Raw genomic sequence first — 25,186 nt, forward strand, 5'->3', positions numbered from 1 at the left:
TCGTTTATAGCTGCATTTGATCAAACTGTTCATCACGGCGTTTTGCCTCATAGAAAAAAAAAGCCAAAACTCTTGATCAAGAAAATTGGAGGGATTTGTCCGCGGTAGAAAGTTACTCACCCAATTTACAGGTTTTCATGGGTGTGACTGTTGCGCCATAGTGCACTTTACCAGCTGAGGAATCAAGGGAGAATTATAGGCACCAAGGGCACCAATTCATTGGGTGAAAAACACAGCCAGAACGTGAAATCGGAAAATGGGGACAGAGGCGAGAGAAACGTAAAGAAAGGGAGATTTGTGGGATGGGTGGGAAGAATGAGCCATGATTTATTTTGAAATTCCGTGCCAGTGTTGAAGCCGGCGTTTCTGATGTGATACATGGATTATTATTCCCATCATGCTATCAAGATATATGGCCGGGCCGATCGGACATTAATCACACCGGGGGACCCGTCGTTCGATGCGGAGCGTTGGCCGAGAATTCCACCACGGCTTCGGTGCGGAGGCCGAAATTGACTCTGCGAGCCTGCTCCCATACAGTCTTCGCTTTGTGCACCCAAAGAATTCAGCCCAAGGAATTTTTTTCCCTGGCAGTAATTGGTGCGCCCTAAATCATCTGAGTGTTTGACGCTGCCGGGTGCAAGGCAGTTTCACCCTTTAGATTAATGCCGGGCTGCCGTATATACCAGTATATATATATATTCGGTACGATTGTGTGTCTGTTGACATATGTTCCATTGGAGCATCGCTGGGTTTAGAAGTATCGACTAAAAATGCATCAACCGTTGCCATTTCTGCACCCTTCAGACAACGCTACTCATTGGACCGTTCAAAGCATCAGATGCACTTCTGAGAAGTGTGAAAACGTTCCTGCCCGTCGATGACAGTGTGCCAACAGGACTCAACTGGCTGTGATGACTGAGAGCAACTGTGCTGTCTGGCCTGCCCTTGGGAGATCTCACACAAGGCCCTGGCATTAAAAGTGGGTTTGCACAACCCCTGTTGTCCAGTTTTCTGCCGTCGAGGAGCACTGGTCAAACTTACACATAGCTCTTGTGCTTCAGTGTCTACGTTTCCACTGTTTATTCAACAGGGTTTTTTTTTTGTCTGTCAGTTAGAGAGCTAGCTGCCACCGGGAAACCACTCCACAAAACACTTGATTGGCTAATCGTGCTGTATCGCTCACGCTATTCGTGGCCCGTCTCTCTCCATCCAGAGTGTTCTGCGTGTGATGGTTCCATGTGTCGAATACCTGCCATCAAGCTATCCAAAACTATTTTGGTGTGTGATCGGGCATAACGCAGGCCATCTGTAGTGGAATTTATCTTGAGTGTCACCGTGCATTTGGACCATCAGCTTCACCGGTCTCCAACCTCCTTCGTGCCAATGAGCCCACACTTTTTTCCCCTGTTGGGATTTGCTGTTTGTGTTAATGGAAGCTCAAGAACCTGTGATCGGAACTTTGAAGTTTTTCTTCCTTTTTCCTCACTTGTTAATCACTTGTTTCCAGAGCTGCTTCTATTGTAGCCAAAGTTGGCCAATCTGCTGGCTTCAAAAAATTGGAATACCCGTAAACTAGCCAAAATAATTCTTTTCAAAATGTTATTTGAACTTGTAATGACTTCAAACATATCCACTTTGGCAGATTTAAAAAGTTGCATTACAAATTATGCAAAATCCTGCTTAACGAGTTAGCACAGTAAACAAAGGAAGGCAGAATACCAACCAAAAGTAGTTGTAAAGATACATGTAATACATGGTATACGATTCTAGCCGGTAACCCTGTTTGTGGCTGGCATTTTAATATATCTTTTCTAGCTGCTTAAAAGGTGTTTCTGGATATTTGATTTATTTAGCAGCAGTGGTTTATATTAAGCAGAAAAATTAAGAATACCAACTGAAGCATTACCGATGTATTTACATTTATGCTAAGCAGATGTGTGTGTTCTTACGTAATCAGCTTTCTGAAATTGGCCCCGTGTTGGGCAATGGTGCAATTTTCTGCTGCCTAAGCCGTCATCAAGTTAACACATTTTGGTGGCTTCAGAAGACTCCAGTTTGTGCTTGGGTAGGCAGTTGATCAGGTTAACACATTTTCCCCCCTCTCTTTGGCCACAAATGTCTCAACTTTATACTTATGTAGGCAGCTGATTAAGTTAAAAGATTTTTTTTGGGTGCAATACATCTCAGTTACGGCTACCCGAGACCCATTCATGAATTGTTGGCAGACTTTGATCCCCTTTTTCATCCGTCAGGAGAGAACTAGCGAGTGCAGCGAAGAATATCGTGCGCATCTCAGCGGAGCTTAAAACTCCTCGGCACCTGATACAAGCCACGAGAAATGTTGTCCGCCGTCTTCACAGCCGATGGTGTATGCATTTCCACCTAGCATTATAAATAAATCTCATCAGTTACAATGTAACCGAAGTTGAACAGTTATCAGCGGGGGATGAGTGCGCATTAGGACGGGAATGATTGGTCTTCCCTCTGAGGCCGGAGCCCAGAGTTCTTTTTAAAGGAAAACAAGACAGCCCTTTGTGGCTCATTTTCACCCGAGTGTTTGCTCGTGGAACATTCCATATCAACAAGAATTGTAGCCGCCCACCCTTGTGGAGCAAGCAAATGCTTCATTGTCTAACGGCGCCATGAACTGAGGGGGACAAGGTTCAGTTCCCACCAGAGTCCCCAGTGGATTTGAGCATTGCCAATTGGTGACAATGGTCTGGACTTTTGTAACGGGGAAAGCTCCAAGTTCAACTCCCGCTGGAGCAGCCAGTGAAACTGACTTTTTAACCCCCTCAGCCAACAGTGCTTGACTGACTCGTGGGGAAAGAAAGTAAAAACTTAAAAGAGAGAAAAAAGATTGCTCCCAAATCTGAGTCATCCTGTCTGTGAGGAGCAACTGACATGTGTGGCAATTTTGCCAGTTTCATTGTACGGTAAAATTGTACCTGATAACGTCATAAATCTTGGATGCCATTGGGAACATTCACCTAGGCCATCAGCCCAGTGCCGGTCAGGTCCACAAGTATGGGAGGCATTCCACAATGACTGTAAACATTGGCCAGCGAAGGAGAACTGTTTCTTGCCTTTTTTGGTGGCCCTCGTCCAAATATATCGTCTTTGACAGTTGCGAGGGTCACCGCAGATAAGGGTATCTCTGGAAGAAGTTTCGGCATTCTTGACAGATGAGTGCAAGCTGGTTTGCTGACCCACAGCCACGGTTTTTTGGGGGGAAGGACGAGTTGAGTTTTCGTTTCCCTTGAAAAATACCACTTTAGATGGTGTCTTTTAAACTTGGAGAGATAACAACCTTCAGATGTAGATGTGCACAAAAGATTGCAACACGTCAAACAATTCTCGGTAATTTTTGGAGTGGGCGTGTTGGGTGTCAGGGAACCCGATCCTGTTTCGCCGTGCACACGAGGAAATTATTGCCATTTCGTGGAGGCTCGCTGTTTGTCAAACTCCAGGAAATATTTACACCAGGAGTACAAGAGAGAGATGCCCGAAAAAAAATGTGGTAACGTAAAATGGCCGCTTGACATTTGAGTCTGCCACGGCACTCGGCCATGTAATTTTTTGTGCAAATGCCATTTTGTGCGGAGGTACATGTACATTGACACTAATTGAATTGGAGGAGACCAAAGCCAAACAAACAAACACACGTACACAACTCGCTCTGCTTGCTGCGGGGGGAGATGAAAGCTGAGCTCTTGGATTTTGAATACGAAGCATGGTAGCCCCAAAGGTCAAAGGTGAAGCAACAAGATGTCAATCTGCACTTGTACTGCTGCCAGAAGTAGGGTAAGAAATGGCATTATTTTTGAATTTTGTTGGTCTCCAATTTCAGATTTAGATGGACTTTTTACAAGCTTTAGTTTCTTTTACAGTGTTGCTTTCTGTGAACTTAACCTGGTACGGTATTAACCCTCTGAGGTCATTCAGAATTTTTGAGAACTTTTGCTGCTTTTGAGAACTTTTGCTGCTTTTGGAGGATTTAGGAAAATAGAGCATAGCAACTATTAGTTGGCATGGTAACTGCGTTAACTATCTGTGTAGACGTGTCTCACTGCAGAACTCAACATAGATACACCAAGCTTGCTTTTTAATTAGGAAATATTTAGCAGACAAAAATCGTTTGCACATTGAATAACGTGTCTTGCTCCTGTGTCTTCCAAATACCAGGGACAATTACCGAAGACGCTGTCCCCTGTTTCGTGCCGTCGTAATCAATAACATCAATAATGTTTGGGCAATATCGCAGAGGTCACATTGCTCGGTTTGAAGCTTCCTATTTTCACAAGGTCACAAGGGATGCATGTGTACGCACTCTACGTTGCTTTGAAAGACTGGATTTAGACCCATTTGCAGAGGGAAGTTTTTCTTGGAACGGATAGTTTCCAACCGAAGTCATTTCAGTTACCGGCCGAGATTTATTGCATTGCTTTCGGCTTCTTTTGTCAACTTAAAGTTGCTTAGGCAAACACACAGTGCATATATCTTGTCTTTTCATATGTGGCAAGTTTTAAAACCACTTCAGTGGGTTATCAAAGTGTACCATTGTGGATCTGAATGCAAAATTCACTCAGTTGTACCGGATACCTGATCGGGTATCCAAAGGCCCGTGACTATGGCTGCGGCCAACTGAATTGGCTGTGACTTGAAGTCACACACAAGTCTATGAGAGTCATGTGTAATTTCAAGCTGCAGCCGAGTTATTTTGGTTGCATAGCTTGGCCATTATAGATGTTCCCCTGCCCCACTGCTGCACTGTGCTCAGTAGCATGTGCTACATGTACACACAAGTTATTTGGGAGACATATTTCAAAAACAGTGTTTGTGTTTACTCGTAAACAACGCAAACAACATTTGTATTTCATTTTGATGGGTAACTATATGTACATGTAGTTAAATTAACGGAATGTTGTGCTGGTACCTTGTTTTGAGGGAGGTTGATTCAGAAATTACGAAGAAAAGTTGTGGGTGATATCACTAGGAACTGGGGCAGTGTACTCTCGTATTTTTCAGTTGGGTATCGGTTACTTGCACCTCCCCAAAATAGGAGTTCAGATTTGAAAAAAAAATGTGTCAGGATGAAATGAATTGATTCTCTTAATGGTATTTGAGAAACATTGCTTCTTTTGTTCACTGTTATGAAAAAGGTTTAATTCAGCTAGTAAAAATAATTATACGATGTACACATTTCTGGGTAGTTCCTGAAATTAGGGGTCCAAAACTGTGTCATCTTTGTGTCCTTGTTACATCTGACTTTTGGTTTTTGACATGGAAATATCAATGGAATTGATTTCAAACTATTATTTGGCAGGTACCTGTAATTTGCGTTAGTTTGTCACTCTTGGAAATTAGAAAATGTGTTCTGAACTTACAATATCATGTGTCAGATGTGACAGGGACACCAAAAAAAATGGACCACTCATTTCTGGAATTACTCTTATAAGGGAAGTATTTGTAGATGGAAGATAATATTGTGTCTTGCAGCGTTGGAGGCCATTTTTTTTTTATCCATTGAATTATCAAAATGGTCGCAACTTGACAATCACCAATTGCATTTGCCGCATTCCTAATTAAATTACTGCTATCGCGCATGTGTTCTACACGCGCTCATGCCTCGCTCCTCGATTAATCTAGCTATGAAGAAAAAAGAAAATATTCCAAAATAAACCCCCCTGGCCGTCAAGGCAAACTATAACAACACCGCTGCCATTTTTTTTTTAATCTTTTGAAAATGATGTACAAATGTAGCCCCTGTGGCCAGGGGGCATGGTGACATTTAGCCAATTGATTGCCTCGGCCGTGCTATCTCTCTACTGTCCTCCCCCCCGTGCATTGCACATCTGATTCGCTAACGTTTAAGATAAACACAGGCTGTGTTTTTTTTTTACATTGGACCGGCTCGGAAAATTTGGTTGTGCTAGGCGAATAATCGGCTGGGGTGTTTTTTAAGTGGACCAGGTTGGACAATCATTTCCTCTGCACGGACGCGCTAGCTGGAATTATCGAAGAGTGCATGGGTTTTTCTTCTCAAGGACGGGCTGAAGGCGGAGCAGGGGAGGGGAAGTGTGGTAATTATTTAGGGCCCAGTTATTACAAGTGCAAGCAAGGGGTAGGACGGCTAGTGAGAACATCCTCTGCAATTCATTTGAATGCTGATTTTCACTGGTTGCTGATGCACATGTACAGTATGTGCGAAAGCAGTCAGGACTGTAGATTTGCCAGCAATTACACACCTGAGAGTTTGTTGGGAGGAGGGGACCAGACTGGAATTTACCCCCTAAATAACTCATGATGCTGAAGCCCCCCCCCGCTGTTCCATAGGGGGCTGAGATATAAGGTTATAACAGAGCTAATAGTTTAAGATGGAGTATATTTTATCTTTGTTTTTATTTAAATTAAGCAAAACTGGGGGGAGGGGAATCAAGCTATTCAGGTTGTAGAACTGGGAGGTGGTCATCGGGCCGTGTGAAAAGTCAAAAGCAGCGAACATGACCCAGTGAATGAGGGTACATGTAGTTATCATGAAGCACCTTGAATCCTGTGTGAACAAGGCACTATATGAGCACATACATGTACAGTGGATATTTTTAATCAGCCTAAGTCGTACAGTACCCTACATTCATAACTTTCTCTTTTATGATATGACCCACACGTACCCACAACCATTGTCCCACTTATCGATGTCCACCTTTTTATGGAAGTGCACTTGACAGAGTGTACTGCTTGAGAGTTCCAGGTTTGTGTACGTTTGCACTGCCTCGTACGGCACATGTAAAAACAGGATCAAATAGTTAGGGCAAGACTGCACTTTCAGAGCACGCCTCTCGGTAAACTCTCCTGCCCTCCTTGGCATATAACGACATTACCGCAGCCAAGCCAAACAATTGACTGCAATTATCGGGGCACATTCCGAACAGTGAGATCGGTCATTGTCTTGCCCCCTTCCTCTCTCCCTCCCTCCCCTGCGGCAGACAAGAGGACAAATCTTGATGGATTGCAGATTCAGGAAGCCACCTTTCTCAACCTGATTAGCAAACCGTGTTTGAATCGACCGGGTGGCACTGTTTTCAAGTATTCCTGTAGCGTGGTTGCCGCAGGTTTGGGCGCGCAGTGTGCCGGCAGTCACCTGTTATCTTCCTTTGATGGTGATGTTAACTCTTCGTCAGTCCTGGAGGAAACTTTCACGTTTCACGAACAGCGCAGCGTTACGTGTACATGTATTTCTGCGTGAATCTTAATACTTCAAGGAGTAGGACCGGGTTTGATTTCCACCCAGGCCAACGTGTACGGTGTACATACGATGGGGGTGGCTGGGCCACATTGTTTGGATTGTCGTCAGGGTATCATTCTAGGATTTCACCCAAACCTTTAAGACATAAACATGTCGTCTTTGCCTGATGTCTCAAGTCTCTGAGCCGTGGCGGCTTGGATGTTGAAACCTTGGTTTCCTGCTAGAAATCGAGATTATTGTATGAGTATAACAACTGAAGGAAACACAAAATAGCCCAGTTGGTTTAAATCTTTGGATTAGGTGCGTGTACGTAGCCTTGAGGTGGCAAGCCTGTCATGCACCGTACATGTAATTTTCTTCTCTTCAGAAGGGAAACTTCTGGTAACGAAAATTTATCATAATTATGCTGATGTCACCAAAAAATAATGCCCTGATACATGTGGAGCCAGCTTAATTGCTCATCAGTAATTTATATCAGCTCCTTAATCCGGCAGCTGGGAAATATCACAGGTTACCACAAGCACAACTCTTCAGATCCTTCCGTGGTGGTTGACAGCTCTCCGCCGTAGCCTGCTGTCTTCGGTTGTTTGCAGCTGAATTCGGCCACCCTTCGGCCGTTGTCTTTGGTCGCAACGATGACTGCGTGGGTTCTTTACTTTCTTTCTTTTCATTTCTCGCTCTCCAGTGAATTGGATACATCATAAGCTCGGCAATTGTTGACCGAGGCAACGCAACTACAAAATGCCATTACAGATGGCCCCCTGAAATCAATAAGAATCCATCCCTTGGTATTGACTTTCTTCTGGAGGGCAAACCGAACTCACTGGATCGGTTTGTTTCTTCATCCCACCCTTCCATTATTTTTATTCCGTTTCTCGGTACAGTGAGCAAAAGGTTTGATGGCACGGGGCTGTGCGTTGGGGATGGAAATGGTTGCACAAGTCGGTGTATGTACATGTATGTACATGCATTTCTCCACATGGGCCTTAGCCTACCGGTAGCATGCTCGGAGGGGCAATGATTCAAAACCGAGAGTAGCTTCTCTACGAAAACGTGAACCGCTCAGTGAAAGTGAGTCGCAAGTCACCGTAGAGCCACTTGAGAGTTTAAAGGCCTGTCGACCAATCCTGCTCTATGGGAACCAATCAGAACCCTCAACATCTTTCACCCACACCGTGCTCGTTTTTCACTGGGATGCCCAAATGAGTGACACATGAAAACAAAGAGCTTGGCTTGCTCTTTCTATTAAACGCAAACTGAAACAAACTCACTGGGGAAAATAACGGCCTTACAACCCCATTCGCAAATACCTAATGAAGTACATGTACTATTAGAATGACGTACATGTACATGTAGAGTACATATCGGTACTCCGAGGAACATGTACATGTACCGATACATGCGTGCACATGTACATACCGTACATGTGCAAGTACATAGGAGCATTAAAATAAACCTTTCCATTCATGAACATGAACATTTTGGGAGCTCTTGGTTAATCCACTCATTCTGAAAAGTTAATTTTGATTTTTTGCGCACATGTACATTTACTGTGTATTCTGTTGAATAAGGAATGACAGAGATGTGTATCATAAAGGAGGCATGTACATATAGAACAGTTTATGGTTTACATGCACCCATTGATCGTACCAAGCCTTGTCAGCTCATATGTACTTTGATGCTCTAGGATGTAGGGAATTTCAGACGGGGGGGGGAATTAATTCAGGGAAAGGGGTTTCAAAGTTTCTGTGGTTTTGCATCTAATTACTTGTTTGTATAAAAAATAGTCAAATTCGTGTTAAAAAAACAATGAATTGTGGCTTCTTGAGAATGGATATCTGAAAAGGTCACCAGGGAAATGTTGATGGCATTAAAAGTGCTCTTTATTAACCTTCACAAAGCATTGAGGCGAACCCCGGTAGACCTTTCACACTGTTTACTTTGGTTGAAATGGCCACATTCAACGCCAGCGGCATGACAGACAAGCGATTCCTGATGGACCCTGGCTGGGGATCATATTTTCCTACCCACGCATCCCCCCCTCCCTGCTGCCCCCGAACCAAATGGGATTTTATTTTGAAAGCAGATATGATACTTGTGATAATGTGTCGTTAGTGCGTTAGGACCCCCCTTCAAATATCCCGAGTTATTGCTGTTTACTCCCGCTGAGGGGAAACCGGCTGGCAGTTGAGAGCGGTGATTTATATTGTCTTGATCACAAGCCCACAGGGCTCATTAACGCGTACGGTACCTCGGCATACATGTACTCGGGTAGTTGCTGTGACACGCATAGTTAGTACGTGCACATTATCCAATGTGGGTGTACATGTACTTTGTAGAGCCCAATCACATTTGTGTTATGGCAGGTTTAATGTGCGACATTATTAACCATTTGGTGAAAGTGGCCTTCGGGCCATTAAATGGCAGATTTTAAGGAGGCTGCCATTGAGAATGTTCCCCTCCATTTGTCTGAATTTCCATAGCTGGTGATATCGCATACGTCGAGGGGAAACAGTCACAGCCATTTGCTTGCGGCTTCCATTAGTTCCATAGGTTTACGTGTTCATGTCCTGGCCATAGCCAACCAATTTCAGCATGGCTCATTGAACATATCGTATACTGCATGTACAATGTACAGTAGTTGATAGTGACTGGATCGATGTACAGTACATGTATACGGTGCGGATACGAGAGTAGATGCACCTCTGCAGTGTACATGTACATATGCACCTGTACATGTGCTTTTTTCTGTAGGCTTGAATGACTTCAAATTCAAAAAAACTCTGCAATTTGTGATCACACATGTACTTGTACTTTGGGTAGCGGGAACAGAGGGTGTCCCTTTAATGGTCTTTTTGTGTTGATAACACCCTTGACATAATGGCATCATCCCTGCCGATCAGTCCCCCTTGTCAAATGATTTCGCAGCCGGATTTATTTTTCATCAGGGACCGTCTTGGAATTGCCCCGAAATGGATCCCCACGGGAGAAAGAGAGAGAGAGACAGAAATGAAACTTAGCCGAGCCATTGTGTCAGGTTGATGTGTATGGGGGAGGGGTCTTGTGTGCACAGCGATCCCCGAGACGTGACGAATGGTGTGAAGATGGCACCTCGCCCGAGAGCGGATCTATTGTGTGCTGGTGTGCCTGCATCCATGTCAACAATTCACATGGAGGTGTGCGCGCTCATAACAACAATGTTCATCATTGCTAGCCTCAGGGAACATCACAAATTTATGTATTGCCTAACTGGGTGACGTTTGTTTGGCGTTTATTCATTTGATGATGATTTCACATCGCAGTGGTCATGGATAATTTGTGGGCCAGGCATTATGACAGAGAAGTCCAGTGTTATTAATTTTTTTATGGAGGGAAAATTCATCGTTCGTTGGCATGCTTCGAAATTCTTGTAATTCTTTGCAGTTGATAGGAAGGAGAAACCCCCAGAATTACAAAACAACCCCCCCCGCCAAAAAAAGGACCAGGTCAGCAAGAAATGACATGTTTTGTATCAGTACAAAGTTTGCAGAATCTGGGTGTTTCAAGATAGATTTTTAGCAGGAGAAATTTTTCAAGGCATAATTAAAATGTTAAAAACAGGCCTTGAGGTCTTTCTGTTGAATATCATTTGTGACAAAATAAAACATTCATTTTCTTTTTTGTAAGCACACGTTGCTGTTATTGTTGAGGTAATGGGATGAATTTGTTACAGATCTCCCTAAGAATATTTCGAAAACTAGATTTTTTACTTTGCCATATCCAATGCAGCTCTGTAAAAGTGAAAGTAATTAGTCTTAAAGGAATCACTCCTTTTTTTAATGCTGCATTTGAAATTCACATTTGCATCTCAGTATAACCATTATTGTCAATGGTTGTTTCATTATTTTACAAGGTATTTTGCTGCCGTTTTGGTTTTTATGCGAATGAGATTTCCGTATTCATGATCAAAACTGTGATTTCATCCTGGGAAGAAAACCTTGATGTTAGGCCCAAAAAACAGTGTTTCATCTTTAGTCAGCGTGCGCTTCGATTTTAAACATGCTCATAAGTCTTTCTCTTTTCTTTGAGAGTACTACATCAGCTCCCTTCAGTGCCGCATTGCCTCAACATTTTAGCATGCGGCTCCATCTTTTACTCAGGGCGATAGATCCCGACAAGATCAATGTTGTACAATGATAGCAGACTATGGATACAAAGTTGTTTGTTGTCAGCTTAAAATCAAATCAAAGCTGGTCTAGTCCCATGACTCGACAACGTGTGGGTGTGCACAATCCCTGGAGGAAAACAAAAAACAAACCATGTCGCCAGATCAATTCTGGAACATCAGTCTGACCAGAGGAGGCCTTGCCTTGGTTTGTGGACAAAGAACTGCTACATGATTGTGCTGGCCGAAATTTTTTTTTTATGAGAGGGGATAATTCATTGCATATAAGTACTAGTTTGTTTCCACACCAGTAGCAATAAACAAGCCAACACAAGTAACACTGAGTATAAAGTGTTATATAAATCCAAAAAATTAACTAACATCTCCCCCAGGCAAATTCCATCCTTGGAAAGAATAAACAAGCCAGTAACCCTCTATCAAATGTGTTTTCAGTGAGTAAATTCAGAGTTCCAAAATTTAACAATGAAGCCTTGGCAGTAAACCATATCCTCCCCCTGTGATGTCACAGCAATAGCACCCACAGTCATCCAGCAAAGCATGGACAAATTGATGTTTTGATATGGCATGTCTTCAGTACATTTAACCAGGAACAGACGTCAAATAATTTTCATACATTGAAGAAGAGTCTTAAGTTCCAGGAACATTGCGTCCAAGAAAAGTTCATTGCAGCTACCCTTTTAAGTGCATCGTAGTACCCCAAACTTGGCCAGTTTAATAGAACAGTTTGCAATTTAAAGGACAGGAAATAGTTGCTTATTAACGCAGGTTACCACCCAGGGTGCCTAGACTGTGTACATCTTTGATTGCTTGTTTTTAGCTTTTTTTGCTTAGCGCAGAAGTTTTGATTCATTGTCACGTTTTCACAGTACCGTACTTGCACATTCAACATTTTCTGCTTAGCAGGGTTAATTGATCTATGACAAAAAGATCCTAGGAAGCAGTTTGTACTTCAATAATTTTAGGAGCTGCAACTCCCCCTTTTCCTCTCATCTGAAGACCCTCATTGCCAACCCGGACTCCCATCCCAAGAGTCAACCCCACCCAACCTTCCCTCTCCCCTGTATCCCTGACACTTTTGGGCTGATGAAGCCTGATCACCTAGGATTCCCTGTCCTCCCCCCGGGGAGAAGCTTGGCTTAGCCCCTTGAGCCCTTTGGAGTCTGTCTGTCCCGATCACAGGCCCTCCTGCCCCCGGAATGACTCGCCCGCTTCACACCTTCGCATCGTTCTCGAGATGGATGGAGGTGGAGTGGCCGTGATTTGATCGCGCGGGTCGAGCGTCGCGTTGCTCAAGATTGATCACCGCCAATAAATTCAAAATCAACAGCGGCAAGGGTATTCATCTTGCACATTGTGGTCCCAACAAGAGGTTTTTTGTACATTTAAGGACTTAATGGTCTTTTTGCATAATGACTGTCCTCGCAATAATGACCAAAATGTGCTCCTTACCTTTGCTCTTGAAAAGTAACGGTCGGTACCGGTGGACAGCAACTTGAAACTTGTACAGTGTGATAATGGCACACTTTTGGCAGGAAGACACCATACAGGGCCCGCGAGGGCTGAAAATCTACGGCAAAATGAAGCCAACCTTTATTCACTTTAAACCTTCAAGAAAACTTTGGTCACTCAGTTTATAACCGATTGATCTATTGATCATTTCGATATGTGTATCTGTTCTGTTAATTAAAAAAAAAAAATCTCGAAAAAATAAAGGTTTTCTTTTCTGAAGGAGCGAAAGGACCAAAGGTTGCAAAAACCTTCTGGCCCAAAAAATGTAAGACAACCTTGAAGTGTGTGGCCCACAGGAGGTCGTGCATGGTGCTCGTGGTTTTTAAAATTCCTCTTCCTAAAAGGCGCATTTGGATTGGTTTCCAAATGGAGTTGTTGACAGTAATGCTAATTACAATGTATATCAGTAGCCGCTGTTTTAGAAAGGCTTTCCTTATTGAAGTTGATAGCAAGGACCGGTGAGGAAAAGGTCGCGGGTTCGATTCCCATGCAACCTGTTTCTTTCCCACAGGCACTCGGCAGTGCAAACAATGAATAGCTGGGCTGGATACCCGTAGCAGTTGAATATTAAAGTCAGTGGCATCTTTGAGTATTAATGGCATGCATTACAAGGCACTGAGATTTTAAGTGGTTTATTTGTGCGCATTCTAACATTAACCAGCACGGACAAACTGCAGCCGTCGTCTAAATGCCAGGTATTCTGTGTCAGGATCTGACACTCTGGAAGATAAAAAAAAACACGGACAGGCAAAGCTGCAAAAATGCAAGTAAATCCTCAAGGATTTTTGACAATTTCTAGTCTCAGAAAAAGAAAAGCAAAGAAAAAAATCCCTTCTGTTGTTGCGAGGAAATTGCCCGGCCGGTCTACCACCCACTATCCTGCTTGTATTGAGGGATTAATCGACAGAGTCTATGGACAGACGTGTTGGAGTGTAAGCACACGGTTCAATAACAGAAAGAGGTCCCTTGCCAGTGAGTGGGAAGAAAGTCGCACTCCATCTCTGACTTAAAATGCCATTTTCGGACTGAAAGGTTCTCAGGTGGACTTTGTAGACTGTCTGGGTCTTTGTCTTTGATCAGAAAGTCTGATTTATTGTGCCTTAGTAAAAAGTCATTTTTGTCCGTGATGAACACCATTCTAGATAAAAACAACTCGACGTTGCATTTATCAGGAGTATAAGACTGAGAATTTTCTGTGCACTATTGTGGACCTTTTAGTGCAAAGCCAGTCGATTACCAGCTTAACGATGTGTATGTGGTTTATGATTAGTGTTCACCGGTTCCCAGCTCTGTTTCACTTAGCACTTCAAATGGATATTGCAGTTGGCTCAGTCCCAACACAAATATCCAAGTTGGAGCTACTTGTATTTGTACTGGTAGATGGTTGCTAATTGAAGACTGGTTACCAACTACATGTAAATTGTCTAGTGATTTCATAATGACTTGTATCTAGCCGGCTTTGAGACAAATGATGCAAGAAATTGTACGTTTAATTTTAATACCAGAATGGAGCAAATTGGTCAGTGTGACCTCCATCTCTGGAGTGCACACCATGCCAGCTCAGTTTGTCTTAAGAGCACGATCTGGTGTGATTTCCTTCGTGATAGGTATCTGCTTTTTGATGAAAGAGATGTTTGGCCACTTTGAATGATCAGAAGTTCCACTACTGGCTGTGTGGTTTGCACATTGAGTGTTTCAAGTTTGGCGATGAAATTTCCGATAAGGTGGCCGTCCTTTCAGAAAATTACGGCGTCAGTTTCTTATCATTCACATTATTATGCTCAGGGACATGTAGGTTTAAAAATGATTTTGGTGTAGAGGGAGCAAGGGTACATTTCACGTTTGTAGCTCAATAAAAATTAGGCTTAATTGGCCACTTTGCCGTAGGACTGAGTCAATTTGAATGATTGACAATTTGAATATTTGACCTTCAATTCTATCGAATATTTGGTTGTACCGGCCAGCAGATAGTAGATGATCAGACCACAGACAAAATCAGTTGCAATACAAATATACAATGATATATTATAGTCAGCTTCTTACTTTTATTTCATTTGAAATATTGTCATGAAGGTTTTATCACATTTTATTTCCACAAAGTTTGTCTCAATACGTCATTATTACAAAGGAACTATCTTGACACGTTAGAATTTTCTGTTAATGTTATTTCCATGTTCTAGGATGGATTCTATATTGGACTGTGTGGCGTATCAGCTGCTTTCAAGCCTCCATAGTGAGATTTTTCTCATTTAGAAAAGGAAATTCTCCTTGTTTTCATGAGTTTTGCATTCGAATATTTGAGTATGGAAAACAATAATCTTCAACACAGCCCTTCTAAGCGGGCTGCCATTTCCAAGGCATGACCGACAATTGTTATAAGGGCTTTGTTTCAATTTCGTGCAAGCACTTGTGACAGAATTAATCACCTCGCCGACTAATTGCACCAGCAATTACCGTGGGCCCAAAACAGGCCCATCCAAACGGATGATGCCCGTACTTGCACAGGTGTGACGTAAATGCACTGTGCTCAAGATATGTTTGTATACTTTGTGTTTGTGGTTATTTCGTTTTTGTTAAAGGTCTACACTCACAACGTCATTGCAATGTGAATTAAATCAGTGACTACTCAGGTCTGTAGCAGAACATTGTCTACTTTGTTGCGTTGCTTGTTGAGGGAGAATGATCCAATTTGGATTAAACTAATAGTACGGAACCAGTTTACTGTCCCAGTATCTGCCATTTTTGAGTGGGTATATAATGTAGAGTGTCTGGGTACTAGTCTTGTTAGTCAGGGCCTTGCTACAAAAATGTTGCCCTTCGTAACATTTTGGCCCGCATAGCTATACAGAATTCTATTTCAACACCTGTGTAGTCCTTATTTTGTAACAACGACGGTAGATCTTTCCACAAGCTTGTTTCGTGCCTGTATATTGGCAAAGCTATTTGGTGTCAGTGTGATGTTTCCACACATTAGTTTTCACCTCCTTATTTGAATTGGTTCGGGTGCGCATTGGGGCCATTCTGAAGAAGATGGAATGCTTCAATTTCTACCTTGCCTCTTCCCAAGAACAGGTGCGAGCCTGTGACGTCGGCAGCCACCTTTCTCGAGCAGTGGGGGGGGGGACTACACAAGCTTTTTCACCAGTCGTAGACAAGTTTTTAAACATCTCCCACCTGTCAACCAATTGGAATCTCTCAACTTGCTCTGCAGTGTTTATGATTGTCATGTGAACTCCCCCGTTTCTACGTCACCGATGAACGGCGAGTACCACAACAGGAGAATGGTAATCCCGGAGAAATCTGTGACGGAAGCCCGCCAGCTGGCATTGTCGTTCCAGCTCAAATTTCTGCAGATAACGCTAATCCTTGATGTTATTTATTCATTTTTCCCCTCCCTAGTCTGGATCCAACTTTAGGGTGAGGAGTCTAATGATGGTGTATTTCACTGCTTGGAAATTTCTTGGCATTCATGCCTGGTTTCAACATCGGTGAAGTATTTCCTTTCAGGGGCGTGTTTAATTTTTGAGATGTCTGGGCTGTACTGAAGTATATCGTACATCTACCGATGCATGCCTATTCTGTGCAACCAGGCCTCCTGATGCTAGAGAGACTCTAGAGAGAGGTTATTGGACCCGCATTTAATATTTGATCATTCTCCTTGGGCTAATACCATGCGCTTACGCACCAATTATTTGCGTATTTGGGCCATGACTATCAAAGCAATGTTGAGTACAGTACGTCGGAGTATTAGTCAACAGCTCCAAGCTGTCCGCCTCTTTAAAGGGCGATCAAGGAAATTGCGGTAAAGTGGATTGCTTAAGGACAGAGACATACAGATGGTGATCCAACATATATTTAAGTTTTTTGCTCCTTGTTCTGGTACAATGTTGAGTGGTGATTGCAGATCGCAGCAAACTCATGTCTCGACAAACTGCCATTTACTGCATTTTAAATGTGGCATTTCTGCGGGACATTAGCCTCGTTTTGAGGCAGCAATGGGAGACTTCGAGATGCTGGTGGCAGCAGACATGCCGGTCCTTTTTCAAGGTATTGCACATGCTCGGAACTATGCACGCAGGCCCAAAACTATGCATGCATGCTCCGAACTGGTAAAAAGGACCAGAATGTTCGCTGACACCAAGTGTCTCAAACTCTCCCATTAAGGCTTGTGAGCTGGGAGCAGTAAGACAGTGGATGTTTAGGACATTTAGGACGTTCAATAGGGAACATTTCAAAGGGTCAGTATCCCCCTTTGTGTCCCATGGCTCCACCCCACCGATGCCCCTGTGTATGGGGGAGGGGTGGCATTCACACCTCCCTGCACCTGTACATCCTCATGCGTTCATCTCTCATCGTCCTTGCCATTTGATTCCAGTCGACCGTGGAGTCCATAAATATTGCAGGGCCTGTGACACCTGGGCCCACCTGCAATGAGAAGTTACATTGGGAAGGGGTACAGTGTATATATTTTATAAGCCAGCCTTGGGAAAAGGAAGATTTTTGGCGGGTTACTCCCTGGAAAGGGGGATAAGGAGGAGGTACAGTGTTTGTTTGGGAACTTTGTGGCAGAGCAGGTACCGGTGACAGAGGATTTTGCAGGGAAGATGAAATAACTTTGCCTTCATACATGTAGCGGTACATACGATAAAGGATATACGTGTACCAGTAGCAGGTTTTTGGGGTGTTGTGACTTTGTGGCAGAGTTAGGCCGTGTCCGAAACGGGCTTCCAGAGCTACGGCTAGGTCTATTGTCTGCCCGTCTCCGCACACTTTCAATGGAGTAAAGACCTACGGTAGACCTAGCTCTAGACAACGGATTCGGATGCAGCCTGAGTCGTGGCTGTGGGCAAACTTAGGCTGCATCCGAATCTGTTGTCCAGAGCTAGGTCTAGGTCTTCCCTCCATTGGAAATGTGCGGAGATGCGTAGACAATAGACCTAGCCGTAGCCTTGAAAGCCCGTTTCGGACACGGCCTTAGTCTATCATATGAAATCCTGTTCCAGGGAAAAGTATCTGTAAATCGTAGAAAGAGCGGGAAATGTCAGGCATTGATATTTTTATGTTGCAACCGGGCTTAATTGCCAACCGACAATATCAATTAAGTCCAGGTGTAATCGATAGTTGCATCCTGTGTTTTTGTCTGAGCCTGTCATCCAAGATCCGAGACATCGCTCGGCATCTGTTGTAACGCTTCACCTGGCAAACGCCTACACACGCACACACACAGACAACCGTACAGACAGTATTGACGTCTGCTCTTGACCTTGATAATTCATTAAACCAGTTGGCATCTCCCTGGCTACATCTGCAGGACAGACAGTCACAGGAGAAAAAAAAGAAGACAAAAATAATCAAAGAAATGAATAGAGGAACAAGATGATCGCGCTTGGAGGAGCACGTAACTTTATTACCTAATTTTGCTAGTCTTTGATCCAATCAGAGTCGGAAGCGAGGACTGCACCGATGGACTGTGGGAGGGAGGGGCATCTTCTGCTGCAGCCGTAGATGGCACAGTTGTCGCGAGCGCCTGCTGCCGAAGTTGAAGATGAAACAGACTTGATAGGCGACATTGTCTGTTGCAGACTTTGTTGATGACGGACAAGTGTCAACAGCCGATTGTTTCCAGGTATTCTGAAGACAGCATGCCAACCAACTCTCGCCTCTTTGACATTGAGCAGTTTTCTTTTGCACGGTGCGAGAGATTGAGGTATACAGTGTATTGCACGCAATACTGCTGGGCTTTGAATCAACTCTCTTCATCAAAGTACATGTATGGACTTGTACATGTACATACATGTAGATTTTGCAGCAAACAGGTTTGGAAATGCATGTACATGTAGTCGGTCAAGAGGTAATGCCCAGACACTGGAACACAGATGCACACAAATTGATTCTTTCGGCAGTTACGATGAACAGGTGTCCAGCGTTCAGGATGTCCGTGTCAGTGACCCTGATAATTCCTGGAAAAATCCTCGGCTCGAGACTTTGTGGCCAATTGATCTGCGGCACTGAATCCTATCCACTTCGTCGCACTCCAGAAAGAAAAATTGTTTTTCCCCCAACAATCGGATTTTCCCGAGTCTGTGTTTGTGCTTTGGGCTGGCGTATTGCCAAGCCTTGGCAGCTGTCCGAAGTGCAGACCAGACTCTGAGATAGGCGATTCGGCCCAACTATCTTTGGTTTGAAACCCACTGTCTCGAGGTGCATGTTCTTGTACACCTGTCATGCCGAGTATTTGACATCCTGAACCAATGATGTTGGGATTCAGAAATAAAATTTTGTTGTCAGTATTCTCCGACGTCTTCCCATCGATGAATCTTGCCCATCCTATCATGGGTGCGTGAGTGGCACTGTTTGACATGCCCCACTTTTTTCTCCGGGACCTGGATCGTGGTGCACATTGAGTGGTTAGTCTCCACCCCAGCATGCATGTTCGCCTTCCAGTCAGAGCTACGATGCATGCATCGTTATAGTCTAGATACATGTACATTGTTATAGCTGTAGTGCATCTATAAAATTTGCCAGCATTCAACTCTTAATGTGCAGCCCCCTCCCTAAGAAAAAAAGTGCTGTAGAAAAAAAACAAACCTGCAAATGTACAAAATGCACAGAGTAAAGCACAGTACAAAGGTCTTGTTGATTTTTTAATTTACATCTTACTTTCATTCAATCCCACCCCCATATTTGAAATGCACACTGCCTCAGTCAAATTTATCCAGTTTTCGTCACTGGCATATTGCCAAGATTTCACCCGGATTTTTTTTGGTGTTGTCTCGTACATTGTATCTGTATTGTTTCTGACATTTCTCGTTCCTGCTTCCATTAATTAAACTGCCCATGTTTTTTTCCAGTAGCGCCATTAAGTGACAGGCAGAATGCTGCGTTGGCCTTGGCTATTGAAAGGCAATTAGGACCACCCCCCTATATGTTCAGCATTTTTAACAGAGCGTAAGTAAAAAGGCAGTATGAAAGGCAATTTGGACGATTGTTCTGGAGTGAATCATAAACGTTCGCTTCCATCATTGAAAGAAATCCTGGTTCGTACATGTACGTACACTGTACAGACTTAATACAGTACATAGCAGTACGTGTGTATTGTCCTGTGTTTGTAACAGCTTGCACACATGTGCATGTAGGCCACGTCCGAATCACTCGGCTGTGGCTTGAAATTACACATGACTCTATGGAAAACTGGCTGCAGCCACTACCATAGACTCGTGCCAAATAGGTAGGTTGTAGCCAAGTAATTCAGACACGGCCACACATTGTACCTGTCCTGTTTTCCCAATTCCTTCAAGTTCAGCAAGAAGGCTGGCATGCCAGTACGTTTGCATTGTGGAAATTTATTAACGTTGTATATGTACACTGAATGAATAATATCAGGACTACGGTTACTATTGTTTATTGGACTTTGTGTCAGGATAAATTTATATTATTGGCTCACAAACATATTTGTTACACACTATTGCAGTGATTGTTATGGTAGGAAGACACAAGTAACCCCCCCCCTACTTGAGGTAATTCATTTTATGGAGTTGCACATACCTCGATCTGGTTTGCATATGTGTATTGTCACTCTGTGTGGTAAACCAAAGCAGGTTCCACACCACGCTGTTACCCGGGTTGTCTCAGGGTTATCGAAAAATTTAACTGAGATTACCCGGGTAAATGGGAGCGTTCACACTGCACTTCTCAGGTTTAGAAATTCTCGGGGTTAACTGCCTCAAAATGCCACTTACCCAGGTAATTTCTGAGGTGGGTTAACCCACCAATCTCAGGGATATCGATGGCCTTGTGGTCTGGGTTTAGGGTTAGGGAGAACAGGTGGAGCAGTGTGGATGAATCTGGTGATGGCGCATATATTTCCTTGATGGCTTTTACATTTTTGCTATGCCTTGAGCATTCCACAGTCTGTTCTTGATGTGTATCAGTGCGGAGGTTGTCGCTGGATTCAGACCAGAGCGTGAGTTCTGTTTTGAAACATGTATCAGTGTCCCATTTGAATGTCAAGTTTGTCAACACTGAAACTGTTATTCCTTCCATTTTTGACTGCAGAAACGGGAATAGCAACTTTGCTTGAACATTAAAACACTCCTCAATCCTTCACCTGTTGGAGGATTGAGGAGTGTTAGGGTTAAGTGTTTACTGTTTCATTCAAACTATTCAAGTTTAAGCTCACGAGCCTTTTCACTGGGGTTGAAACACTGCCGAAGTTTATAACGGGAAACACTGGCTTTACTGTGTTTTGTGTCATTTGGGAAGTGGCTACGTTTTGGCTAGCTTGTGGCTTCCAGAAACCGATGCATTGCTCCTAGCCGTAGCCTAGTTATTCAGCTGCGGCTTCAGAAGTCATTTCATTGAGGTGGCAGAACATTCGTGCACAGGTCACATGTTTGTTCAGGGTTGCTGAAACGCCCAAATGCACTTGAAACTTGACAGTGTATGGAATCTGGGGGTGAGTGTGCCCAGGACGTTATGGCGTCCAGGCGTGGCTTTTTCTTTGGTCAAGGGGAACAGTTGTGGGGACAGAAATATTTCCCACAACATCTGTGTTTCAGCATGTTAGCGGTTCCTGTATAGTTTTTAACAGAACAAGTGTGCAGGCATGGCATACATAGTGTGGACCTCTGCACAAAAGAAGTCCACATAATGTAGGGTGGGATGCATTGTGTGGACTTTCTCACGTCCACACAATGCTTTGCCCGCTCTGAAAAACAGTTACAGAGGCATTTTGGGGTCAAGGTTCTCAGTGGCAAAATGAAGAGGAAATCACCGTCAAAAATCCCGCTCAAAGGAGTTATCCTAGTTGGAGAAAAAGAAGCATTTTCCTCAAGTTTCCTTAACCACAGGAGAACAAAGGAATGTCCACACTTTGTATGTAAAACAGGTATGTGTGTGTTCGTGGCGCCTTGTTAGTAATGTCGCTTTATTTTTGCTACCGAATCTAGGAGGCACTGGGGCTGCTTGGGTTCATCCCATTGTACTTTTTTGCTTCTCTTGAGCTTTACGAGTTCAGCATTCCCTTGATCTCCATCGCGTAATTCATTGTGGAGCTTCTGGCTGGCAGCATCACACCTGTGTGTACCCGTCTAATTAGGTCCGTGACATGGCAAGTCACGCTTCAAGCATCAGTGTGACCTAATCAAATGATAAACCGCAACGCCATATACTTGAACCGATTAATTGATAGCAAAAGTGCATCAGGAGTCTGCCGTACGCTTGACACACAAGCATGAGCTCTCTGGACCTTTGAAATCGGCATCGACAAAGGAAAAACAACCAGATCATTGAAAGTTCTCAGAATTAAATTGAAATTTTCCTGCGACGGGTTAAGGATGGCGCGTTGGGGTCTGAGATCGGGGAGGAACTTGGTGCCAAAGATGCTTTTGTCACAAAAAACTGATGAAAGTGGTAGGGGGTCCTTGTTACATGTGGAACCTGGTTTTCTAAGGATCACTCTGAATAACTTCAAAATGCTTTGAATAATTCTAAAACAACAGAGGCAGATTCCGGAATTTTTCTGCGGGGGGATCAAGCCCCGCAGATTATTTTAAAAGCCTGGGTTTTATGGAGAGGCAGACACACAGGAATGCATTATATTGTTATTGATGTACAAATAATGAACCTCACGGGACGTCATCTTCTTTTTACTTTAATTTTTATTTTGATTTATTTAAGGGGGTGTCAGAATAGAGCAGGGGGGGGACATTTGACCCCCTAGCCTACCCCTTCCTCCTGGACCTGCACCTGGAAGAGCTGGAAAAGTGACAACCAGCATAATATTGAACATGTAGTTCATTTGTTACTGGTGACCCCTTAATACCCAATCCTGCCCTCCACAAGCATGTCCTAGGGTCACAAGCGTGCCCCCAACTTCACAGAAAGAGAAGAGACCCATACATGTATGTATTTACCGGTACAGGGACAGCGAGCGGTGATGCCCAATTCCCATATGTCTTGCATGTATACGGTATCACCATTAACCTATCGACAGATAAACAGGGGAGCTGGTTTTCAATTAATTGCTCCGTCCTTAATTTGCCGGACCTTTTAATTCATCAGATGAAGCCCCATTCTTGTCATTACTTGGAGGCATGGATTGTACCGGTAAAACAGAAACGTTAGGCAGCGGTTGCATGTACGTGCATGTAATCCATAAATGAGTCCGTGCACCTGTACATAGATGTACAGGTGTATAGCATATTTTTGTACACTGGCGCCAAATAACTACCTAAAAAGTACTTGTAAATCCTCTTGAATAATTTTTTTGTAAAAATAAATACGTTTTATCAAATCAAATCCCTTGATTCTCATCATAAAATGATAAATTATAAACCTTGGTCATCCGTGTGTGGTTGTAGCTCTGTGCCTGTACTGACTTTATTTTTGAAGATGAAGAAGCTCACCGAACCCCCCCCAGAAGACCGTGATGTGCACGCACATTTCATATTTTATCTGTCCACTTGGACGAGGCAAGCGAAATGTCAGCCGTGCTAAATCAATAGTTATGACAGAGAAAAATGGAGAGAGATGGAGGGGTGAAGGGGGGATTAAAAAGGGCTGGGAATGAAATCCTGACATGAAGCTTTTCACGATGCACGATGCCGTCATAATTACCAACTTGAATTCAGGATCGTACCTGAATCCCCAGACGTCATTGTGGACAGGAAATTCATGGGGAAACCAGAATACTTTGACAGTGGACAGTAGAACGGTAGTTTTTTTTTTTAACATATTCATGAACGAAATTTCATCATGACATGCCCATTTAGAATTTCCAAGAATTTTTATTTGATTTAGCTGTCGGTTGTGTGAATTGGGGGCCAGAGAAGTGTTGCAGTTGAACTCCTGAATTTTCCAAACTACTTCAAAACTCCATTCAAACTTTCCATCTTTGAATGGACCCGATTTTTCTTTGTGCTTCAGTCCAGTGCTGATTTCTTTTGTTTGCCTGTCACTCAGAGACGGGCTGAATTCCTTTTTTTCACTTTCCCCTCGTCGCCATTTCTATTTATTGCCGAGTAATTCCATTTTTCCCGGCAGCGCACCGGAACAAATGAGGTCCATGACACGCTTTTTCATTCATTTGCCTCATCTATTCAGGACCCCCCTTCCAAAAAAAAAAAAGAGGAGAGCTGTCGCAATTCCTGAAGTCCCCAAAGAAATCCTTTCATCTGGAATGATATGCATCGTGGCAATAGAGTCTTGGGAAAGGGGCATCTTTAAAAACATCTAAATGGAGGTGGTCTTTGATGTCCGTTGTGCAGAATATGTACCCAGTGCAAGTATAGAATCTCCATGTTTACATTGAGCAAATAACAAACTCACGACGTCCAATTTATATACAAGTCCCAATTCCTCCTTAGAAATCTTAATTCCTTCCGATATGCATGTATTCATGTGTAAACAACGGCTATGCAATGTACTACAGTGTATGCGTGCATATAGCCATGTCCAAACCCAACTGGCAGTGGCTGACATTGCCACACAGGTCTTGAACTGCTGGTTAGTTGTTTCAATTTCATACAATTTCATTTCATACAATTTCATACAGCCACAATCTTTGGACACAACCTTTGGATATGCTTGAGCAGGACTGGTTTTTCTGACGGCAATTTCTGTGGACCTGCTGAGCACATGCACTTGTTTCCAATCACAGCAAATGTACAGGGGTACATGTACATGTATGCATGTTTTAAACCAAAAACCAGTTACCGTTGCAAATGCCATGAGATGCGCTTGAACTGGTTCTCGGCTCATTTTTGCTTAGCGTGCATCTGGCATACGGTAATGACCTTAGTTGCATTTGCTATTTGTCATGATCCTGGCAATTTCTTGCTGCATTGGAAAAATTCAGCAAATTTTGTGGCCTAATTTATGTATTCAGTTCCCAATAAATGATAATCAAAAAGTTCAGAACTAACCTAACGAAGGCTTAAAAATAGTTGACTTATTTCCCTCAGGAATGAGATTCTGAGCATAAACTGTTTTCTATAGATACTCAGTCTAATTATATTTGAGTGTGCTAACATTATGAGCATGCTCCTGACTGAAAAAAATTGCATCAAATCTTAATCAAGATGAGAAGTCATCTTCCCGTTGCCGTGAAATGACCAGTGCATTAACTCCCTTGCCGCGGCCGGTGACCGCATCCGTGGGCTGACCCTCAGTTGCATGTAAAATAGAAACGGCCTCCTGGCTTGCCGAGTCACCGGTCATTGGACATGTATCCTGCCGACCAACAACTGCCAACCCCCCCCCCC

General features: G+C 43.4%; 2 protein-coding genes across 21 annotated transcripts in view; one reads left to right on the plus strand and one right to left on the minus strand.

Moving 5' to 3' along the window:
- LOC110975002 (liprin-alpha-2-like) overlaps positions 1-25,186 on the plus strand; it is a 135,660-nt gene that overhangs the window by 47,429 nt on the left and 63,045 nt on the right. The window contains exons 1-2 of one of the 15 annotated variants that reach the window (XM_087130481.1): positions 314-982; positions 2,256-3,807. The exons of 11 other annotated variants lie outside the window; for them this stretch is intronic. In XM_087130481.1, coding sequence (XP_086986607.1) covers positions 3,772-3,807 — 36 coding nt within the window. In that variant the 5' untranslated portion in view covers positions 314-982; positions 2,256-3,771. Of the gene's footprint in view, positions 1-313; positions 983-1,788; positions 3,808-25,186 lie in introns of those variants that run through there. 3 more of the 15 variants (XM_087130478.1, XM_087130479.1, XM_087130477.1) reach the window with 3 other exon arrangements.
- Positions 9,694-25,186, minus strand: part of LOC147795904 (uncharacterized) — a 79,573-nt gene continuing 64,080 nt past the window's right edge. For 5 of the 6 annotated variants that reach the window (XM_087130486.1, XM_087130490.1, XM_087130488.1 and 2 more), the window contains 3 exons: positions 20,663-20,893; positions 12,864-12,981; positions 9,694-11,523 (listed from right to left, as the gene is read on the minus strand). In XM_087130486.1, the coding sequence (XP_086986612.1) occupies positions 11,484-11,523; positions 12,864-12,981; positions 20,663-20,893 (389 nt within the window). In that variant the 3' untranslated portion in view covers positions 9,694-11,483. The remainder of the gene's footprint in view (positions 11,524-12,863; positions 12,982-20,662; positions 20,894-25,186) is intronic. The other variant, XR_015423468.1, reaches the window with a different exon arrangement.

This window comes from Acanthaster planci, linkage group LG20, assembly GCF_054643075.1.
Source record: "Acanthaster planci isolate LZ-2023a linkage group LG20, COTS_SCS, whole genome shotgun sequence".
NCBI classification, from domain to species: Eukaryota; Metazoa; Echinodermata; class Asteroidea; order Valvatida; family Acanthasteridae; genus Acanthaster; species Acanthaster planci.